This window comes from Phascolarctos cinereus, unplaced genomic scaffold (assembly GCF_003287225.1).
Source record: "Phascolarctos cinereus isolate Bilbo 61053 unplaced genomic scaffold, phaCin_HiC Scaffold_4;HRSCAF=312, whole genome shotgun sequence".
In the NCBI taxonomy this organism is placed as follows: Eukaryota; Metazoa; Chordata; class Mammalia; order Diprotodontia; family Phascolarctidae; genus Phascolarctos; species Phascolarctos cinereus.
Genome location: NW_027555847.1, coordinates 82,259,995 through 82,282,582, shown reverse-complemented (window position 1 = coordinate 82,282,582; position 22,588 = coordinate 82,259,995). Strand labels below are relative to the sequence as shown.

General features: G+C 37.0%; 1 protein-coding gene across 5 annotated transcripts in view; it reads right to left on the bottom strand.

The window, feature by feature from the left end:
• SFMBT1 (Scm like with four mbt domains 1) overlaps positions 1–22,588 on the bottom strand; it is a 166,324-nt gene that overhangs the window by 50,932 nt on the left and 92,804 nt on the right. For all 5 annotated transcript variants that reach the window (XM_078152290.1, XM_078152289.1, XM_020971489.2 and 2 more), the window contains 6 exons: positions 21,177–21,333; positions 9,996–10,090; positions 6,913–7,153; positions 2,992–3,080; positions 1,117–1,363; positions 261–358 (listed from right to left, as the gene is read on the bottom strand). In XM_078152290.1, coding sequence (XP_078008416.1) covers positions 261–358; positions 1,117–1,363; positions 2,992–3,080; positions 6,913–7,153; positions 9,996–10,090; positions 21,177–21,204 — 798 coding nt within the window. In that variant the 5' untranslated portion in view covers positions 21,205–21,333. The remainder of the gene's footprint in view (positions 1–260; positions 359–1,116; positions 1,364–2,991; positions 3,081–6,912; positions 7,154–9,995; positions 10,091–21,176; positions 21,334–22,588) is intronic.

The following is a 22,588-nucleotide window of genomic DNA, read 5'->3' as shown; positions in this document are numbered from 1 at the left end:
TAATGAAGCAAATATTTAATATACACCTTAACCTAAAGCTACTTAGCTAAGGATATAGTTATAAAAAAGGATAAAAGATAAAATTAAACTACCTAAGATGTACTGAAGTCACACCAATGGATAATGAAAATCAAAACCATTACAAGAAGAAATAATATTGTTTTTCAAAACTTCTTTTACACAGATACATACCTCCCACGACCACTTGCTATTTACTACTTTGTCAACAGAACAATATCTTTAAAGTTTTTCTTTTTTACCTTAAATAAGTCAGAGGGTATCAATGATTCTTCTTCTTCCTCTTTAATTCTGGTTAACATCTCCCGCCATTCTGCCTCACTTTTCAAATGTCTGATGGCTTCAGCAAAAAATAAAGCAGAAGCACATTGAATTACATAGAAACATTTGTGCAAATGTTACAATGTGTGAGTGTGAGTTAATGATTACAAGCATTTTTTAAACTTGTTTTAGAGTCGTTTAAAGACTTAATTTATACTAGATATTTGACATTTTTAAACCCAAATTTATGTGTTTATTAATTTAACTAACAACAAGTATGAGTATAAAGTGACCCCTAAAACTGAAACCTACTCCCAAATACACTTCAGGAACTTGTCACTAATTTTCAACACTTTGGCTAATAATCCTACTATTGGCTGAGGAGGTACGGCTAAGTACAGAATTTAAAATAAGCAGCTGAATGTATCTGGAAAATGAATATATCACTGCAGTAGCAAAAGAAGCCCTAATACAGTGTAATTTTAAATATATTACAGCAACTGAAATTCTCATTTAAAAACATGGGTTTTGACAAGACTTGCTACTCCATGAATTCCATTTATTTGAACCCCTTACTTATATGTTTTACTTCATTTTGGTGGTCTTAAATTGGTACTACAAATTACAAATGCCAAGGGACTTAGAAATAATAAAACTGGAAGAAAATTTAAGATATAAAATCATAAACTTTGCATTTTTACAGCCCTATAAACTTTAATGATATCTTTACTACATGTACTGAAGGGAGCTTCCACAACACATGGGAACATGATAAATCATTAGTCTCTTCAAAATAACCTATACATAGAAAATGTCTTCTTAAAAGTTGTTTTTCACCTGTTGGAGGCTGAAGCTCATATCCCTGCTGAGATGCCCAACCAACTTGATGAAGGAATGGATCCAGGTAAAACAACCACTGTTCAAATTGATCAGAATTCTCCAGACCTTCATAGTGCAACTTCAATCTTCCTCCAATATTATCCACTACATTGACAATCCAAGTGCTTAAAGAATCCTGGAAATTTTGACATTCCAGTCTGGAGCCTGGTGCAATGAGATCCAAAGGATTCTTCCCTTTATGAAGCTGCAGATAAAAAAAGTAGACACAATGAAATAAGAGAACAAGCAACAACAAAATTAATAAACACATAAATTTGGGTTCAAAAACGTCAAATAGCTAGTATAAACGAAGTCTTTAAATGACTTTAAAACAAGTTTAAAAAATGCTTGTAATCATGCAGTAACAAGAGATTCAGAATAAAACATCTAGCATTTTGGGTAGAGCCTCTAAGGAGAATCTATGAAAAGACTTGGACAACAATCTCAGAAAATCAGAAGGCAAAGCTGGTCTGCAATCTAGATTAGGGGAGTGAGTTCCTACAGGGACACAGGAGATAAAAAAACCAATATACTTAAGTAAAACTTAAAGATTACTGACTAAAACCCTAAATATTCTTTTACATTTTTGTTGCTATGCACAAGGTGATTTTATGCTAGTATAGCCTACTACTTAAACTAAAAACCAAATTATCAAAATTCCAAGAGAACTCTGTATGTTATATTATTTGACTTCATTCAGGAAGGTAGTTACACCATTCAAAAAGGAAAAGTTTGCCTATATCCTTAGTTATTTGTTATGAAACCACTAAGAACAGGAGAATCTTTCAAAATATGATTTAATCTCTCCTTAAAAACACACAGCACATTTATTTTCTCAGTATGTATTACTATTTCCACTTAAGACTACTTATCACACAAAGTGTTTGTAACCAATAGGAGGAACAATAAAACTACAAAGGAAAAACTTGCTTTACTTTTCCTTTTTACAAAGGAAAAAATATGCTTTAAAGCAAAATGCTCTGAAAATGGCAATAAAGTAAGCCATACAACCCTGAAGGATAGCCTGGAACTAAGAAAAGGATATCCTCTTTCTTGTAAAAAGAACTGCTGTCATAGACAATGAAAAAGGGAGGTGGGGAGTGGGGATTACACTTTGAAGATGAAAATAACCCAGCGATGCCTAGCTCCACATGTGTGCCTGGACCATGAGAGTAGGGATTGGACCTGTAATTTCACTGATACAAAAAAGTCCTAGATAAAGAAAACTCCCCCTTTCAATGTAGGTTAGTACCTTCTCTGAAACTGGTAGTCTCAGAACTGCCTAGGGCACTGAGAGGTGGACACTCATCCAGTGTTAACATCCACATCCTATGTGTCAGAGGTCCTGACATCAGGATCACTTCTACTACATTTTTTTATACGAGATTGGATAAATCACTTTCCTCCTTTGTAAAACAAAGGAGACAAACTAGAGGATTGTTTTGGGAAGTCTAAAAGCACCCAGAGAGGCAACTTGGCACAGCTGATAGAGAAACTTCCTAGAAGTCAGAAAGACCTGGGTTCAAGTCTTGCTTCTGATTCATACTGTCTGTGACCCTTGGTAAGTCACTTAATTTCAGTGCCCCCAAGCAACTCTCTAAGATTATAAATTGCAGAGCAGGTGCCAGTCAACCTGCAATGGTGGTAGGAATATCCTCATCCAAAGTCCTTTATGCCAATAAAATCACAGGTCCAGTTGCTCTATACCCCCCCAAAAAAACTGAGGGACACCCAGAAAAGTTAAATGAGCATCTTTATACAAAAATTTTAAGAGAAAATATCACTATAGTTAATAAGTTTTTCCATGTTGCTTCCACTGGCATCAACACTCACGCCCTCTAGCAGGTTAGAAGGAGCACTATATGCTCCCTTCAGAGTCTCACGTAGGAACTCACTGCAGTCAGAAATCTTGTCCTTGATACCTAAATGGGAAAATAAATGCATAATAATTATCCCTTTTGTCAAAAATAAGCCACCCATAATCTTAACCTCTTAAAATTCTCAAATAGTATTTCAAAGACTATTATTTCATTTAAAGATCTACTAAGAGATTTGCAGGGGTAGGGAACCTGCCTCAAAGCCACATGTGGCCCTCTAGTCCTCTAGTGTGGCCTTTTGACTAAATTCAAGACCGTGAAGTTTGAATTCAGCCAAAGGGCCACACTGGAGGACATAGAGGGCCACATGTGGCCTCGAAACCACAGGTTCCTAGCCCCTGCATTAGGGCATCTATTTTTCCTTGTAGAGCTCAGCAAAGACTGAATTCAATTCCTCATTTGGATACATGGAAATAATACTTATCAGTTTAATGAAGACTGCATACATCATGAGGTGCAAAGTTGGTCAATTCCCACCTTACAGACAAACTACATAAGGAATCAACCAATCAACATATATTAAGCGCCTACTATATGTCAGGCATTGTGGGTATACAAAAAGAAGCAAAAGACAGTCCCTGTCCTCAAGGAGTTCACAATCTACTGGAGGAGACAATAAACAAATATATATATACATACATACACACACACACACACACACACACACATATATATACATATACATATATATATATATACATACACACACACACACACACACACACACACACACACACACACACACACACACACACATATATAGGCAGTTGGGGTTAAGTGACTTGTCCAGGGTCACACAGCTAGTAAACGTCAGGTGTTCAAACAAATATATATATATATATAACAAGCTATATACATGATAAGCAGAAAACCACTAGAATTAAGAGCAGTTGGAAAAGGCTTCCTGTAAAAGAAGTGGTTTTAGTTGGGAAGCGAGGAAAGGCACTCAGTAGAGTTGAGGCAAGAGAGAGTTCCAGGCAAGGAAGATGGCCAGAATAAATACCCAGAGCCAAGACGTCAAATGTCTTGTTTGTGGAACAGCAAGGATGATAGTGTCACTGGATCAAAGACAATGTGGTAGAGACTAAGGTGAAAGAAAACAAGATAAGATAAGATTATGCTTGGTGATGAAGGTGTTGTAAATGCCAAATACAGCAATTTGTATTTAATCCAGGAGTCAAAAGGGAGTCAATGGAGTTTACAGAGTAGGGGAATTGACATGATAGAACCTATGCTTCAAGAAAATCACTTTGGTGGCTGTATCACAGTGGATTGGAGAATGAGGAGAGAGGGAGGCAGACCCACCAGCAGGTTATCGAAATAATCCAAACATAAGGTGATGAGGGTCTGCACTAGAGCAGTGGCAGTGTCAGAGGAGAGAAAGAGGCATATTTGAGAGACGTTGCAGAGAACTCTGACAACAAACTAGACACGGGGGATGGGAAAAAGGGAGACTGTAAGGTATCAAAAACTACTCAGTAATGAGCCAGAGGGAACTAGAAGAGTAGTGTTGCCCTCTGCAGTAATGCGGGTGGGGGCGGGGGATACTGGGGGAAAGGTAATGAGTTCTGTTTGGACATGCCGAATTTAAGATATCTACTGGACATCCAGTTTGAGATGTCTGAAAAGCAGTTGGAGTTGTGAGACTGGAGGTCAGCAGAGAGGGACAGAATATGTAGATTTAAGAATCATCAGCACATATAAGAAATGATGAGGAGGATGCTTTCAGAAAAACCTGAACTTACATGAATTGCTGCAAAGCAAAGCGAACCAGGAGACCATTGAACAGAGTAACAGCAATACTGTACAATGATCAACTGTAAATGACTTATTGTCAGGCATACAAAAATGCAAGACAATTCTGAAGGGCCTATGATGAAAAATGCTGTCTACGTCCAGAGAAAAGAACTGACAGAATCTGAATGTAGACTGAAACATACTGGGGCTTTTTTTAAACTTTATTTTTCTTGGGGGTCTTTTTTGCCTGTATTTTTTTACATTTTTTATAATTAATTTATTTATTTTTAGTTTTCAACATTCACTTCCATAAGATTGTGAGTTTTAAATTTTCTTCTCCTCCCACTTATCCCCCCCCCAAGACAGTGTAAAATTTGATATAGGCTCTACATACACATTCATGTGAAACATATTTTCCCATTAGTCATGATATAAAGAACAATCAGAACTAATGGGAGGAACCACAAGACTGAAGCAATAAAACAAAACAACAAAGGAAAAGGAGAGCAAATAGTATGCGTTCATCTGCATTCAGACTCCATACTTCTTTCTCTGGGTGTGGATTTGCCTCTATTTTCCTTCACAATATGACTAATATGGAAATATGCTTTACATGTCTGTACATGTATAAACCGTATCAACTTGCTTGCCTTTTCAATTGAAGGCTTGAGGGATGGAAGAGAATTTGGAGCTCAAAATTGGCTTTTTTTTTTAAGTTAAAAATTGTTTTTACGTGTAATTTAAAAAATAAAATAGTAAAACTTTTTTTTTAAGTGGAAGGTCTGAGGAAGGATGAAAAGTTTTGGAAGAGCCACTATGGGGAGTGCAATAGTACTGAGAAATATAGAAGCATTGCCTAGCAGCATTTATAGTGCAACTGAGGTTGTATAACATAAATTTGAAGTGGACTCATTTTCTCCACCTTCAGCACATATGTAGGAGCAAAGGTAACAAATGGTGGGAGTGATACAAGGCTGAGGCTTGGCAGGAATAGGTTCATGAAGGGGTCAAGATGGGGCAAAAAAAAGGAAAAAGTGGCTAGTGCCAGGGAGGTGGCTTAAGAGAGAATTAAGGGGTCAAAATATTGGAGGTCAAAAGAAAGGAATAATTCAAGAGATTTTAAAATAAGAAATGGTAGAACTTGGTGACCATCAAGATGCCGGAGATGAAATAGAGAAGACTAAATCTCCTGAAATATAGCAGGAACTCAGTACTTATTGAACATACTGAGTCAAAAGAGTGAGAATGGCCTACATTTTAAAGTTAAGCATCAGAACTATACAATTCATCTTTTCTTTGTATTTCTAATTTTAAGAATTATGCTTCAATTTCTTCCTCCAAGTAAAGGACTGCTACCATACTTACTCACAAACAATACCATTTATATTGGAATCACAGATCTAAAGTTGGAAGAGACATTAGAAGACATCTATCCCAATTTGAAATGGTAGTGGGCATACATAAATATCATAAGTACTGGGTAATCTCATCTATGCCAATAATACTCAAAAATCAGGAAGTAAAGAAAGAAGCCTTTGGGAAACCTAAATAGACGTATCATAAAGCTCATATGCTAAACATGAATTTTTCTTATAAGTATTTTCTTATAAGAGGACAGTTTGAGGTCCTCACTCAAAACCTACTATATAATCTTATTACACAGTTTTCACAAGATAAGCTATTTGGTTTAGAAAACACAAAAGCAGCAAATTAGATTAGAAGCATCAAATCATAATGGAAGAAGAAACTGAGAAATCATAGCCATGAAGGCTACAGGGACCATAAAGCAAAACATAAGAAGCCCAAAAGCACAGTAGAGAGCCATTACTGTAGGAGAAAACAAGCTAACATGCCTCAAAGGCACTCACTACATTACTGAAGAATACAACTGATGTTTAAAATTATGACCTTGAGAAAAGGTTAAATTGCATCCAGTACTCCCTTCATTTAATAAAGCAAGGAAGAAGATAATACATTTTAGAAATATTTTCATTCAAAATGGTTTTTAAAAAGAAAATGTTGTAGTCTTTTAACATTCATTTATTTGGAAAACTCTTAACCAGACTTGAGGTTCTAGTGGTCCTAGGTAGCCATAGTTTTTGCTACAGTACTCTTCATCCTACAGGAAATTTTCTATTACCTTCAGGTGCTTTGAGAATCTTCTTATTCTGCTCACACCAGCCAATGGGGTGTAAATCAGCTGTCCTGATATCACACCAGAAATCTGCTTTTCGGTCCTCTCCATAGCCATCATAACGCAACAAGAGTAACTGCCCACATGTGGTGATGATGGTAGCAACCCAGTAAGTTTCATGGTCAGATTTTACAGCAACCTCTAGTTTCATGCCAGGAGCAAATCCATTCTGCAGACTTGTGTCCACCTGAATAACAAAACTCAATAACCACCAGACCATCTATGGCACATAAAATATTCTCATGGACAATATTTCTCATTCAAGGAAAGTCTTTAAACATACAAGCCCTAAATAAAATTTTTGTTAAAACAAAAATAAAAGTTCTAACATTATGTTAAGTAGACCAAAACAAGAGTGGCAACACTTTCAGTAAATTGAAACAAAATGTTTCACCCACAGAAGCATATGATTACAGAACTCTTGTTTCTGCTAAGCACATAAATCACTAAATTTTTATGGAGCCTATGAGTTTCTAGAAGTGCTTCGTCTTACTACTCAGCATGTGAAGGATTTGTGTCTCAGGTTCATAGAAGTTAGGCCATTTTCCCATAATTACTCAGTAAGCACAAAGGAGGAATATAAACCCAGAATTCCCTGATACCAAGTCTAGTATGCTCTCCACTACTCCACGCTACTTCTATCTCCTCACATTTAAATAAGATGATAAAATTAAGAATTATAGCATGAATTCCCTATTTAAGACTTGTAGAAGTAAAAAGAAATTTAGGAGTTCTCTTTAAATCACTGAAAAGAAATTTCTAAAAGTCCAATGTTGGCTAATGGCAAAAATTTAAAAAGCAGAACCAAAATTATCTACTGATGAATTTCCAAAGACAGGTAATATGTATTCCATATGATTTGTATTATAAATAAGTCAGGTACAAGAAAGTACACTCTCTTCAAACACCTGAATTAAGTTAATTCCAAATCCAAAGGAAAAGCAAAGCTCTCTATGGCCAATTTATCTTTCCAGAAAGAAATGGAAAGACTCAGTAATAAATTGTACTAGATAATGAAAACAAGAAGGTAATTTGAACAAAGCTGTAAGGTTCTGATTTTGTTAGCACATTTCTCACTGGTTTTGAACGTAAGATTCTTCCAAAACTCTAGTGTTAGTTAGACAACTAGGTGAATACAGATCAAATCCTAACCACTAAACAAACAGTTCAATTTTTTATTTTGTTCAATAATTTTTTTAAATTTATACCATAATTTGACTTCATCAAATATTGCTAGAAATGAATCATTAGCTGAGAAAAACCTTTCTGTCATATAGATATTTCTCATATACTTGTAATGCATTTGAATATTTATTCTATGTAAGCATACATGAAAAATTAAGATTCATTAAAAGCTTTTTATTTGCTTCTTTTTTTAATGAACCCAACTGGGTAAAATTCGTATAAGTCCAAATAGCCACTAGGGGGCTCTACTGTTCTATTAACTGATAAGACAAAAACAAAAGATAATTAAAATCATATCTGCACTTGGAATATACAATTTTAATCAGAAAATTCCAAAATGGATATGCATGAACAAGCTATACAAAACTCCAAAGAAGGGCAATTCTGCATGAAAATATATTAATAATAAAGATTTCAGTCTGTAAAAACAAAGACTAAAAGATGATATAATAAAAATGTATAAAAACATGGTACAGACAATATATAGTCACTGCTTTGTTCACCACATCCCAGCATATGAGAAAAAGTACCATTAACCACCCCCCCACAAGAGAATGCTGTTTTCTTTTTAAAATAACTTATTACTTTAAGAAGATATTCAGGATGAACAGACTGATAAAACATCTGTATAAGGGGTTCTTATTCTTTTTGTGTCATGCACTCACCTGGCAATCTGGTAAATGAGGTCTAATAGCCCCTCAGCATAATGTTTTAAAATACATAAATTAAAATAGGATTATAAAACAATTATATTAAAATAGCTATCATTATATTTTTTTGTTTTTAGGCAATTGGGGTTAAGTGACTTGCCCAGGGTCACACAACTAGTAAGTGTTAAGTGTTTTGGTCTGAGGCCGGATTTGAACTCAGGTTCAAATTTTTGAACTCCTGACTTCAGGGCCAGCGCTCTATCCACTGCGCCACCTAGCTGCCCCTGTCATAATATTTTTAAAAACAAGTTTGCAGACCTCAAGTTTAGAACTCCTGGGTTAGATATACATGAGTAATTAATCTAAGTTATACAGATACATGCCTAAACGTCTGAGGTTAATGTCATGTGATACTCCTTTAATGACACATTTAATAGACAAATGGCCATAAGGACCATTGGTATGACTAAACAGGATAGCTATGATGTTCTTACTGTAATAAGAACAATCAAATGTCTCCTCTTAATGAGAGGAAGCACAATGAACTGGCTGTTGGAAACTGGTTCCCCACCCCCATCTCCCCATCACTGCCACCTGAAGGGCTGCTGTCCCCAAGGCAGAGAACAAAAGAGACACTAGCTCAAGATCTCAACAAGGACTCCTGAGAAAGGACTGGAGTAGTGGAAACAGATCCACACTCAATCAGAGGACCTTAGTTCAAATCCCAGCTTGGAAGCTCAATAGCTGAGTGACATCAAGCAAGTCACTTTACATCTCCTGGCTTCAATTAACTCATGTGCAAAATGAGGGAGATAAAACAGATGATCTTTAAAGTCTAAGCTAGCTCTAAGTCCTGTGATCCTGTGGCATGCTGTAAGCTTGATCATTTCAAATGAATATATAAGAATGATACAATTTTGTTCATTTTATCCATAGGCTTCTGAACATGATGCTACAGGTATTTTAACATACATAAAAGGTTACTGAGTCAATTGACTAACCTGACAAGAATTAGGAGGCAGAATAACAACTAATTGAAAAGATTATTAGAGCCGTTTTTAACAAAGTAAGCACACTTAGAGAGCTTATCTTAGTCTAACTTATAGAAATTTTAATTCTTCTGAAAGACTCATATATGAATCCAAGGGGAAAAGGACATATAGAGAAAGTCAAGAAAATAAAGTGATGACTTACATGCTTGAAAGATCCATGTGGAGCTGCTATGGATCCCGTATCTTCTAGATATTCATCCCAGTTAAATTCCACTTCCTCCACACCAGATCCAGCATCTAGAATGCAATAATAAGGTCAGGTTCTCATTTTTTGCTAGTCAACAAGCATTTATTAAGCAGTACCTACTATGTGCCAGACATTGTGCTAAGCACTGACAATACTAAGAAAGAAGAGTCCCTGATCTCAAGAATCTCTCAGTCTACTGGTGATGACAACATGCCATACAAACAAGATATACACAAGATGAACTGGAGATCATCTTGAAGGGAAGGCATTAATATGAAAGTGGACTGAGAAAGGCTTCTTGCGGAAGGCAAAACTTTAGCTGAGACTGGAAAGAAGCCGGAAAGTAGAGACGAATAAGGAGAGAATTTCAGACATGAAGGAGAGCCAGTAAAAATACACAGAGCTGTTGTTTCAGAAAGCAAGGAGACCAGTTTCACAGAACAGTAGAATACATGACGTGGAGTAAAGTATAAGAAGACTAGAAAGTTAGGAAGGGGCCAGCTTATGAAAGGCTTTAAAAGCCAAGCAAACGATTTGGTATTTGATCCTAAAGATAATAGGGAGTCACTGGAATTGATTAAATAAGTAGGTGACAGGGTCAGATCTGCGTTTTAAAAAGATCACTGATGAAAAAAAAAAGATCACTGATGGAAAAAAAAAGATCACTGAAGGCTGAGTGCAAGATGGATTAGAATGGGGAGAGCCTTGAGGTAAGAAGACCAACCAGTAGGCTATTACAATAGTCCCAAGTGCGAGATGATGAGGGCCTGCACTGTGGTGGTGGTGGTGCTGGAAGCAGCTATCACAAGAGAAAAGGGTATTATGAAAGTAAACAACTGGATTTGACAATTGGTTAAATGGGAGTGAGGAGTGTGGAAATATGGCACCCACTGTGTGAGGGAGGAGTTGAGAATAATACCTAGGCCACTAGTCTAGATGAATGGGACAATGGAGATCCTACACAGAAATAGGAAAGTCAGGAAGACAGCTGTAAGGGATAAGAAAAGAACTTTTAAAAAGAAATGAGTTACTTTCATTTCCTATTTGCAAAATCCTCTTTTTAAGTCTTCTCACTTCCATTCTCTCCCTCTCCCTATTTATCCTTTATACTACTGACAGAATAATCTTAAAGTGTCTCTCACCTACTCAAAAATTTTCAGCAGCTCCCTACTGACAAAGATTAAAATTCAAACCTTTCCACAATCTGTTGCTACCCTGCATTTTTAGCCTTATTTTATACTCCTACCATCACTGGACTCTACTCTCTATCCAAACTGGACTACTTCCTATCCCCATGAATGCACAATGTCCTCTCCTCACCCCACTATATTTTTAATTGTTTAATTTCATCAACATCCTCCTAACTCAGGCCTTAGGGCCACCTCGCTCAGCCTCCTCTTCCCTTTGATTGAAGGGATGAGGGTGGAATATTAAATTCCCAAAGCCTTCCTTTACAGAAGGCAGAAACTGGACTTCCAGCTCACTTCACCTTCCATTTGCAGCTATGAATGGTTTCGATGGGTACCTCCTGGTGTCTGTCATCCCCACCCCCACTTTTCAACTTCCTTTTGTGTGTTGTCTTCCCCCATTAGATTGTAAGATCCTTGAGGAAAGGTACACTCTTCCTTTTTCATATTTATATCCCTGTGTTTACCATAGTCCTGGGCACACAGCAGGAGTTTAATATTTATTCAATTGATCACAGTATTTCCTATACATAGGATGCCTTCCCTCCCCTTCATTTAGTGTTAATTTCCAACTTATCTTTTAAATATCCAGCAAACAACACTTCCTCTAGGAAGCCTTCCCTGATCTCACTGGTCAGTTATGATGTTCTTCCTCACACCTTAGACTGGATTTTGTTCTGTAACTAACAGTTATATACTAATGGAATAAATATTACATCTGCCTGCATTGATATCTTATTCCTGCCCCATCCCCATTATGTTTCAAGCTCAGGAACTATCAGCTAAACTTTTGGCAGTGCCTCTTACAATGCACATATACAAGAACCAAAGCTTGAAGGGACCTCATACTCTATCTAGTCCAACTGTTCCATTTAATAGATAGGATAACTGAGAACCAAAGAAGTTGTAGCTTTCCTAAGGTTACACAGGTAGTAGATGAGAAAGATACCATTAGAACTTGGGACTTTTCACTATGGCACCTAGGTGGCATAGCAGATAGCCTGTCAGGCTAGAATCAGGAAAACTTGACTTCAAATCCAGCCTCACACACTTCCTAGTTGAGTGACCTTAGACAACTTACTTCACTTCTATTGGCCTCAGTAAAAAGGGGGTAACAACAGCACCTACTTCCCAGGGTTGTTGTAAGGATTAAATGAGATAACAATTGTAAAAAAAACTAATGAGCCTAATATAGTTCCTGGCACATAGTAAGCACTATATAAATGTTAGCTATTATTATTACTATTATTACTGTATATTATCCAGTGTCATTCCATTATACCATGCAATTTCTCTGATGTATTTAAAACTAGACTCAATTCACAAGAATTCAACTTGTATGAAATTTTTCAGAAATATATCTTTAGCACAAAAGACAATATACCTGTAATGATAAACCTATGATTCTTTGAGTTCCATTATCAGAACCATTTTGATCAACTATAGTTTAAGCCCAGGGAAACTACTATTAAGTCAGTCAGATTTGATTGAAATGAGACCTTAAAAAATCATTTCAGATTTCTTTCACATCCCAATTCCCATTCTGAACTTTAAAATTATAGAAAAACATCTCAATTCAGCCAAGGTGGGTGTTTTATAGTGAGGTATGTCTGATAACTTTCTGGAAAGGATGCTGGGTTGGGAGCCAATGAAGTCCTGGGTTTGGCACTTTCTACTTTTCAAACTTGGGCAAATCATTTAAACTACCTAGGCCTCAATGTCCTCAGCTGTAAAATGAGGAGGTCAGACTCAATGACATCTGAGGTGCCTTTTGGCTCTCATTTTATCATCCTGTAATTACATATAATTATACTTTATTAAAATATCAAGGCCATGAGGTACTATTAAATTAAGTCCACAAACAAAACAACCAAGTTCAATTTTAAAAACATGTAGAAAAGATAGAAGATGAATACACAATTGTTATTATGAAATTAACAATGAATGCCAAGAAAACAAAGAGTACATTTTTAGCTATACAAAGGATAAAAGGAGCATCACAACCTATATATTCTCATTCCACTGAAGGCACCAGCAGGGACAGTCATACACTTGATCTCCTAAGTCACAAGTGTTCTATCTCTACTGTGTGTTTCATTCTGCATATTACATTATTCTGAAAAGGAGCCTATAGGCATCATCAGACTGCCAAAGGGGTCCATAATGCAAAATAGGTGAGAATGTCTGGACTAGGATCCTAGAAAACTCTTGTCTCCACCCCACTGTCCCAGCTGACTTCCACCCCTAGAACACTCTAACCCCACCAATCACATCTCTTGGTTTCCCTGACTTCCTTCAAAACTTGGCTAAAACGTGACCTTTTGTGGTCTCCCCTCTTAGAATTCTTTCCAACTACTCCATATACACATTTTATCAACTTAATTGTTTACATGTTATTTCCACCATTAGAATGTAACTTCCTTGAGGGAAGTGCTCATTTTTCCATTTCTTTGTATGCCCAGTACCTTGCACAAGAACAAGTGCTTAATGACTTAACAAACTAACTGCTGCCTATTTTCCAGGCTAATTACAGACTATCCCCTCAAAAATTACCCTCTGAATAAACAGACTCGCTTGTTGTTGCCTGTACACAATATTTTATCTCTTCCTCCATGCCTCTGCACAGGCGCTATGTCTGGAATGCTCCCCTTCCCGTTACCTTCGCGTGTTGGAACTTTTATCTTCCCTTAAAGGCCCTACTCAAATGCCACCTCCTGGATCCCAAAATCCCTGTTTTTATTTTGTATTTATTTTACATTCGTCTATGAAAGCATTGCATTTCCCCAATTAGAACATCAGCTCCTGAAGTGAAGAGTGGCTCACTTTTTGCATCTGGCATATAGTTGGTGCTTAGTAAATGTTTGCAGATTGCTTGATTAAAGCACATGCAACACCGCTGACTGAGAAGTATGGTACAGTGATAACGGATGGAGAAAGTCTTTAGAAATGACTGAACAGAGTCACTCTTAGTTTGATCCTTTTTGTCTTGGCCAAGGAAAATGACCTTCGGATCAGCAAGTACAAAATAAAAATGGTTAGTAATGAATTGAAGTTCAGGATAAGGAGAGGAGAGCAGGATTAGGTCAACTATCTATCCCAGAAAGGCTTGGCAGAAATGATGGCTGATTGGTCAGCAGTAGTCTTTCAAAGATGACAAGCAGTGTATAAGGCCTGAAGGGCAAATGATATCTGAAACAGCAGAGAAGCTGTCACACTTTTGCCTGGACTCCAAATTCTGAGAAAATCTTAGAATGTATAATTAATAGTATGGTGTTGAGCATTTAGCAAAGGAATCAGTGATCACTAAAGCACAATATGGTTTCAGGAAGAATAGCTCATTAAGAAAACCCTGTTGGGGACATTAGCCTGGTAGATCTGGGGAATGTGGTAGAAGTAGTTTACATAAATCTGAGCAAAATTCATGACAATTCAATTCAATAAACACATATTAAGTATATGCTATACATACAGCCCAATATTAGGCAATGTGAATACAAAGATCAAAAACAAAAGTAATAATATTCCTTGCTCTCAAGCAATTTACAATTTAGTTGGGAATACAGGTAAAGAGATAGATTAAATCTAAGATTAATATGTACAGGAAGAGCACTAAAAACTAAAGAGTAAGAAAAAAATCTTTAATTAAAAAAATAATAATAAAGGCATCAGGAAATGATTTAGGTAGGAACTGAAAGCTGAGCTGGGACTACAAGAAAAGTTAGGAGACTCTTAAGAGGTATAAATGAGAGGAAGAAAAACATTCTCGGTGCTGAAACCTATGAAAGGAGTTCAGGAAGAGCAATAAGGCCAGCAATATAGTGTGTATATAAAAGGGAATAACTGTGAAACAATTCTAGAAATATAGGCAGTCTGTAAAGTTCACTCCATTTTATGGCCCTTCCTCAATCCCCACCAAGATGATATTTTTGTTCAAACTGACTTGAGAGTATATACCTAACTCCGGCTTTTGGACAGTCTAGTCCAGGGCTTAACCTGGGGTCCTTGAACTGTTTTTTAAGGTTTTCATAACTTTATTTCAATAAAATTGGCTTCCTTTGTAATCCTATGTACTTACTTTATGCATTTTAAAACAGTCTTCTAAGAATGGGCAAATTATCAAAAAAGGGTTAAGAACCCCTGGTCTAATTCTATCCTAATATCTTCATTTTAAAGTGGGAAGATTATTGGAGTAAGACTCAAAAGACCTAGACTTAAAAGCTGTATGGTTTGGGACGAATCATTTAACATTTTGGGGTCTCATTTTCTTAGCCTGTAAAATGGGAACAATGGCTCCTGCCCACCATCCTTCACAGAACTGTTACACTAATACCCTCTGCTCTCTGACTGGAGGGCAGAGCCATGGCTCCAGGACCTCCACTGAAGGAGGGGGCCCAGAACAATCTTCTCCCCATTTTCTACCAGTTCCACTGCTTTTGAACTTCTTTGGACTTCTGCATAATGCTGACACACAGATAGCTTCTCATTGTTTGTTAGTATGTGACCCTTCTCCATCACCCTCTCTCCCCCACCCCCAAGTCTTCTTGGTTTTCTGCTTTCCCAGTTAGATAGTAAGCTCCTGGAGGGCAGGGACTATCTATCAATTTGTATTTGTATCCTCAGCTCTTAGCACAGTACCCGATACATAGTATACTGATTGATGAATGTATACTGGTTGTTTCAAGAATCAAATAAGAAAAAGGTTGTAAAAATAGTAACTTTCTGGATCTCATCGCTTAAGTATTACGTATCATAATTACTGGCATCTATTTCACACTGTATCAAACTAAGTAAGTTCTTCACAAAGTGTCACTTTAGCCATATCAAACAAATAATGCAGGCAACATCTGGTGCATTAATATTTTAAGACATACCACATTATAGTGGTATCTGACAGAGTATGCAGCTGTCATTTTTGCTGAACTATTTTTCTTTATTACATGTGGGCTGAGGGATTCTTATATTGCAAGAAATGAGCAGAAGCAAAATCAGGAAATAACTGAGATATTTTTAAAAAGGCACAAATAAGGCTTATTTTGAAAATACAGCATAAAACAACCAAAATACACATGATACATGTTTATTATAAATATTTCTTACATTATCAACTCCAGGCGAAATTCATTATAAAGGGGTCTAAGTACACAGTACGGTAATTTCTAGGGCTAGCTGGAAAGTTTCCTATCTTCAAGATCCAAAACTAAAACTGGTAGGATTATTTGAAATTTCCTTGTAATTTTAACTCCCTACAGAAAACCAATGGGTTCTACACATTTCCCCACACCATTTCCCAGCTACTCTTGCCTTACTTTTCTGCAAAGTAGGTTTTATTAACTGTAGGGATTTTATAGATTTGCCTTATACTAATCCACATCTACAGAGGTGTTGCTGGAATTAGTCCTACCCAATTTTTACTGACACCTAATTAAATACTTGGAAACTATTTGCACAATTCAAGGAAACTCCAAGTTACATGTTATCATTAAAAAATATCTCAAAGCTGGAACTCTACACACTTAATTAGAAAGGGATCCAATGAAAGAGAATCCTAGAATTGGGAGCACGTTCAAAAATGCCTCTATTCTACCTCCCTGTTTTCAGCAGGATGGATATACTTCAACTCTACTAAGGCAATTCCTGATAAATGAAAATGTATTTCCAAAAGGCTCCAGCTTTTAAAATACCCAGTAATTAATTTATAAACCCAGACTCCAACAGTCTAAATTTTTATTAGATTTATAGGCTCAATTCCTTATAAACTGTCTTACCAGAAAGCAGACATATCAATAGTTAAAACAGTAAGTACAAATTCTAAGGCAAGTTGTCTTCTCTTGAAGTAGTTACTATTTAGAGTATAATAAGATGTTTTTAGATGCCATGAGACGCCTGAAATAGAAGTGAGGAGACCTGGGTTCGAAGCTTAGATCAGAATTAACTTACTCAGATTACTTTGCCTCAGTTGCAAAGTATTACTACCAGCCACCTATTATTACTATTTTTAAAAACTGCAAGCACTATCCTTACAGAAACATGTTTTCCAAAATGAAACTGAATAAACACATTAACATATATAGTTGGAGGGAAAAAAGGTTCATTTCACAACAACTGGTTGATTTAACTCATCTGATGGTTGAAAAAAATTGGTTAAAAAAACCTACTCGTCATGAACATCTATCTGGATCAAAAACAAAATCTTTAAATCTTTGAATTCATGTTCAAGTGAGTAAGATACATTAAAAATCCACTTCTACTGAACACAATAAAAAATAAAGTATATTTCATATGGAAATGCATGTTTCCACAACATACTTCCATGAGCTAACTGCAACTTCTCATTTATTCACTAAGCATTTATTAAGCACCTACAATGAGACAGGCACAAAAACGAAACCATTCCTGCTTACATTCTATTGGGGGAAACATTATGTACAACACAGAAAATTAAATACAAAATATATACAAATCAATTTCCAGGGGAAAACAGTGACAAACAAGAGGATCAAGCTCTGCTTCTTGAAGGAGGTAGCACTTGAGCTGAGCTTTAAAGAAAGACTAAAAAGTAGTGGGTGGTGAAAGGAGACTATTCAAAGCATGAAGATCAGCCTGTGTAAAGGCACTAAGATAGAACAGCAAGTAGGTCAACGTGACTGGAACATAGAATGCAAGAAGGTAATATGCAATAAGCCAGAAAATGTAGGCTGAAGGCAGAAAATTAAAGGCTTTAAAAGTCAAAAAGAAGAGTTTGTATGTTATCCTAGAGGCAATGGGAATTTCTTTAGCAGGAATATAACATCATCAAACCAGTGCTTTAGGAATAACAGTTTGGCATCTAGGTAGAGAATGGATTAGAGAGGGGAAAGACTGAAGTGGAAAAAGGGTGGGAGAAGAAGAGTAGTTTAGATACTTCAGGAAAGAAGAGCAAGTTTGGAACAGATGTCAAGAGAAGGTGACAGAGAATCAATCCAGCAGGCTTTTCTTAATCTTCACTCTAAACTCTCTGCAACATCAACAGATACACAGTGGATCACTCTCTCCTCCCTGATACTCTCTTCTCTCACCAGATTTTCAGGACACCACTCTCTCCTGTTCTGCTCCTACCCATCTGAACCCTCCCTGTCAGTTTCCTTTGCTATATTCTCTTCCGGGTCATGCCCTCTAGTCATCAGTGTTCCACAGGGACCCTCTTCAATTCTCTACACCATTTCACACTTGGTGATCTCATCAGCTCCCAAGGACTTAACTACCATCTCTATGCTGATGATTCTCAAATCTACCTATCCTGTCCTAGTCTACCTCCAATTCTGCATCTCCAATTGTCTTTCAGACAGCTCAAAATGGATATCCAGTTTATATCTTAAACTCAGCAAGTCCAAAGTGGAACTCATTATCTTTACCCTAAACCCACCCCCCTTCCTATGTTTCCTATCACAATATAGAGCACCATCATTCTCTCACTCCCTCAGGTTCCCAATCAGGTGTCAGCATTCACTCTTCTCTATCTCTTCCTCCATATCCAATCTTGTCAATCTGTCCTTTACAGCATCTCTCAAATATGACCTTTTCTCAGAGCAGATAGGTGGTGCAGTGGATAAAGCACTGGCACTGAGATCAGGAGAACCTGCATTCAAATCCAGCCTCAGATCCTTAATACTTACTAGCTGTGTGACCCTGGGCAAGTCACTTTACCCCACTGCTTCACCAAAAACAAACAAACAAACGAAATATGACCCTTTCTCTTCTATGAGAGTAGGAGTAGGCCCTCATCACCTCACACTTGGAGCATGCAAGAGCAAGCTGTTGGGTAGTCTGCCCAACTTAAGAATCTCCCCACTCCAATCAATCCTCCATTCAGCCACCAAAGTGAGACAGACTGGGTCTAATCATGCTGCCACCACCACCACCACCACCCACCCTCACTCAAACTACAGTGGCTTCCTATTGCCTCCAGGATAAAATATAAAATGCTCTGTCTGACATTCAAAGCCCTTCATAACCCAGCCCCCTCTCATCTTTCTAGTCTTCTTATACCTTACTCCCTGGCACAAACTCTTCAGTCCTGTAAGACTGACCTCCTGGGTGGTGTTCCACAAACAAGACACTTCATCTTTCAGCCCTGGGCATTTTCTCTGGCTGTTACCCTATTCCTGGAACACTCTCCCTCCTCAACTTCATTGGATTTCTCTGACTTCTTTTAAGTCCCAATCAAAATTCCATCTTTTACAAGAAGTCCTTTCCAACTCCTCAACTCTAGTGCCTTCCATCTGTTAATTATTTCTTGTTTATCCTTTACATAGCTTACTTTGTATACTGTTTGTTGTCGCCTCCATTAGACTGTGAGCTCCTTGAGGGCAGGCACAGTCTTTTGCCTCTTTTTTTTTTATCCCCAGCACTTAACACAGTGCCTGGCACATAGTAGGAGCCTAATAAATATTTATGGAATGGTTGGTTTGATTAAATATATCAGAGGAGTGGCATGCAGCAATAAAAGTACACTTAACATTACATAACATTTATAGTAGCCCCAGATAGCACAGTTGTATGACTTATCACTGATGATATACAGCACAAAACAGAAATAATGAAGGTAGATGGGGTGGGAGTGATTCAAGGATGAAATCTGGAAAGCCACAGATAATAAGACAAAGAAGATATAAGGATAAATAATCTTGTTAAGCTGAACTAGTTAACTAAAAGGTCAAGACTCTGAAGACAAACAGTGAGGTCAGATCGTGAATGATGGCACAAGAAAGAAGGGAGAGAGAAAAAAGTGACTAGGAGATTAAGGCAGACAATAGGTTTAGGATGTGTAAAATATAGTGAGAGACAGAAGGACAGAAGGCTATGGTCAGATAAGGAATTTCAGTTATGGATAACAGAGGCAGGTAATGAGATTAATGTATGACCAACCCCTGTTTGTAACTGCAGAAGTGATAGTAAACTCATAGAAAGCAAGACAACTGAAGTCCCCAATTATAAGAATAAGGGATGGAGAAGAAAGGAATACTGAGTCAGGCACTGAACTCCATGAGAAAAGAGAAAGAATGACCTGGGGGGGTGACAGATAATGGTCACCAGGACTTAAATATGGAGTTACATTTGAATGAAGTGACTCTTAATGAAGGAAAAGGTACTAAGTGATTGTTGTAGTGTACAAAGTCTAGAAGCAGTTAGGAGCAAGAAGCATGCCTATGCCGAGATGGAATGAAGGAGTACATCATGGGAATTAAGTAGAATAAGGAATTGAGAAGTTAGAGTATCTGAGGGAACAACACTATGAGTCTCAAAATACCCTACTATAAGGGCAAGAGTTGGGTGAGACTGTGAACCAGACACTTAATTCACTGAGGAAGGAGTAACTGGACTTGGTGTCACTAGCTGAGAGATGACAAAAAACAGGCATTCTAACTAATTGGTTTAACTAGACCATGGAAGACTCATAACTAAAACTGATATTAAATACATTGAAGATTCTCATAACCACTTTGAGACTGATCTAAATAGAACCAGAGTTTACTTGGCACAGCTAAAACTCAAACCCAGATCTCTTGACTTCAATTCCAGAGCTTTTCCACTACATAGCGATTTGTATTATTTCATACTGGGCAATAGAGGAAAATATGGCAAAATAACATACTTGCTGTAGTTTGACTTGCTCTTATGCCCAAAAGATTTTCTTTTCCCAGAGGAAAAACACATCTGATGCATATAAAGTTTAACTTACTTCCATTACTGTTTCTACTATATAGGTTTATTTTGCTATTTGCCTTAAAATTACTAAGAATTAAAAGTGTACTTCTACTATACTGTTCTGACTCTTTTCATCAACTTCACCACATCATACAATAATCATACTGCCAAAAGACGGGAAAAAATTACACTGCACTATCTAGGCTCTATTTGATCATGAATGTTACCAAGAGAAAGCACTTTAATAGGGTGGTAATACTAATACCTGTCTCAAGCTGCTGTTCTCCGTTCATTTCCACAGCACGCAGACTATCTCCCTCAGACACAGGGACAGAAATTGTAAGACGTAGTCACCATGGGATGCTAATCGGTAGCTCTCTAGCTTCTGATCAGCAGACCTCCATACTGGTTTAAGTAAAATGCTGAAAAACAAAAAGGTTTAAACAAGGTGAAGTCCTGCTTTATCAAATATCAATGAAAAAGCATTTAATAAGCTCCTACTATGCACCAAGAAATTCTAGGTAACCTGTCTTTCTAACCTTATTAACCATTACACTTCTATACTATGTTTCGGCCTTATCTTAATTTCTCATACACAACACTTCATATTCCATATCTGTGCCTTTGCATTGGCTGCCCCTCGTGCTTAGAACATACTTCTAACCACCATATTGAATTCCCCACCCCCCAACTGCTTGTGCCTTGCTCACTACCTCAAATTTATTTTTATGTATCTATTTTGTGTGTGTGTGTGTGTGTGTGTGTGTGTGTGTGTGTGTGTGGTATTTCAAAAATCTCCTTGCAATTTTAAACAATTCAAGTTATAGATGGATATGTATAGATATGTATGTGCGGGGGGGGGGGGTAGTGTCTTACAGTAGAATGTAAGTTCCCTAAAGAGAAGTGTCCGTTTCATTTTTGTCTTTGTATTCTCAATACCTAGAATTTCTTGGTGCATAGAAATGGAAAGAGTTCCATTTGGGGTATGTTAAGTTTAAGATGTCTCTGGTATATTCAGTTTGAAATGTCCAATATAAAGTTTGTGGTTTAGGAATGGAGCTCCACAGAGAAACTTAGGCTAGAGAGGTAGATCTGTGAGCCACCTGCAGAAGGTGATAATTAAACCCCTGGGTGCTGAGTTCATAGAGAGAACACTGCTAGAGAACAAGGCCTAAGACAGATCCCTCTTCAGGTACACCCACAGTTATGGGGTAATACGAACAATCTTTTCATTTTAATTTAAAATAAAAAAAACACAACATCAAAGTATAGTTGTTTACAATACAACTTTTCTTCGAGGAGATTTTTATTATCAGGATCAGTCAGATTTCAGTTTTTGAACAGACTTTTATATCAGATTTCTGAGTGTGAGACCTCTCCCCCTAAAGCAGCTATAAAGAATATATATTGACAAAACTTATATTTTTAAATATAATCAAATCTGCCTAACAGATTAGTAAATCAAACCAAATTACAAATATCAATTCAGTAACAAATATCATGGCTGAGATTACAAATCAAGATGATCAACAACCTCAGTTTCTACTCATTGTCTTTCCGAAAAATTTCACATTTTGTTGCTATGATAGAGGCGATATTTAAGATACATTCCATTTACCTGGAACTCAGCTAACAAGCAACCTCATCCATCTGGAAAATAGCCAAGAAATAGGAGGA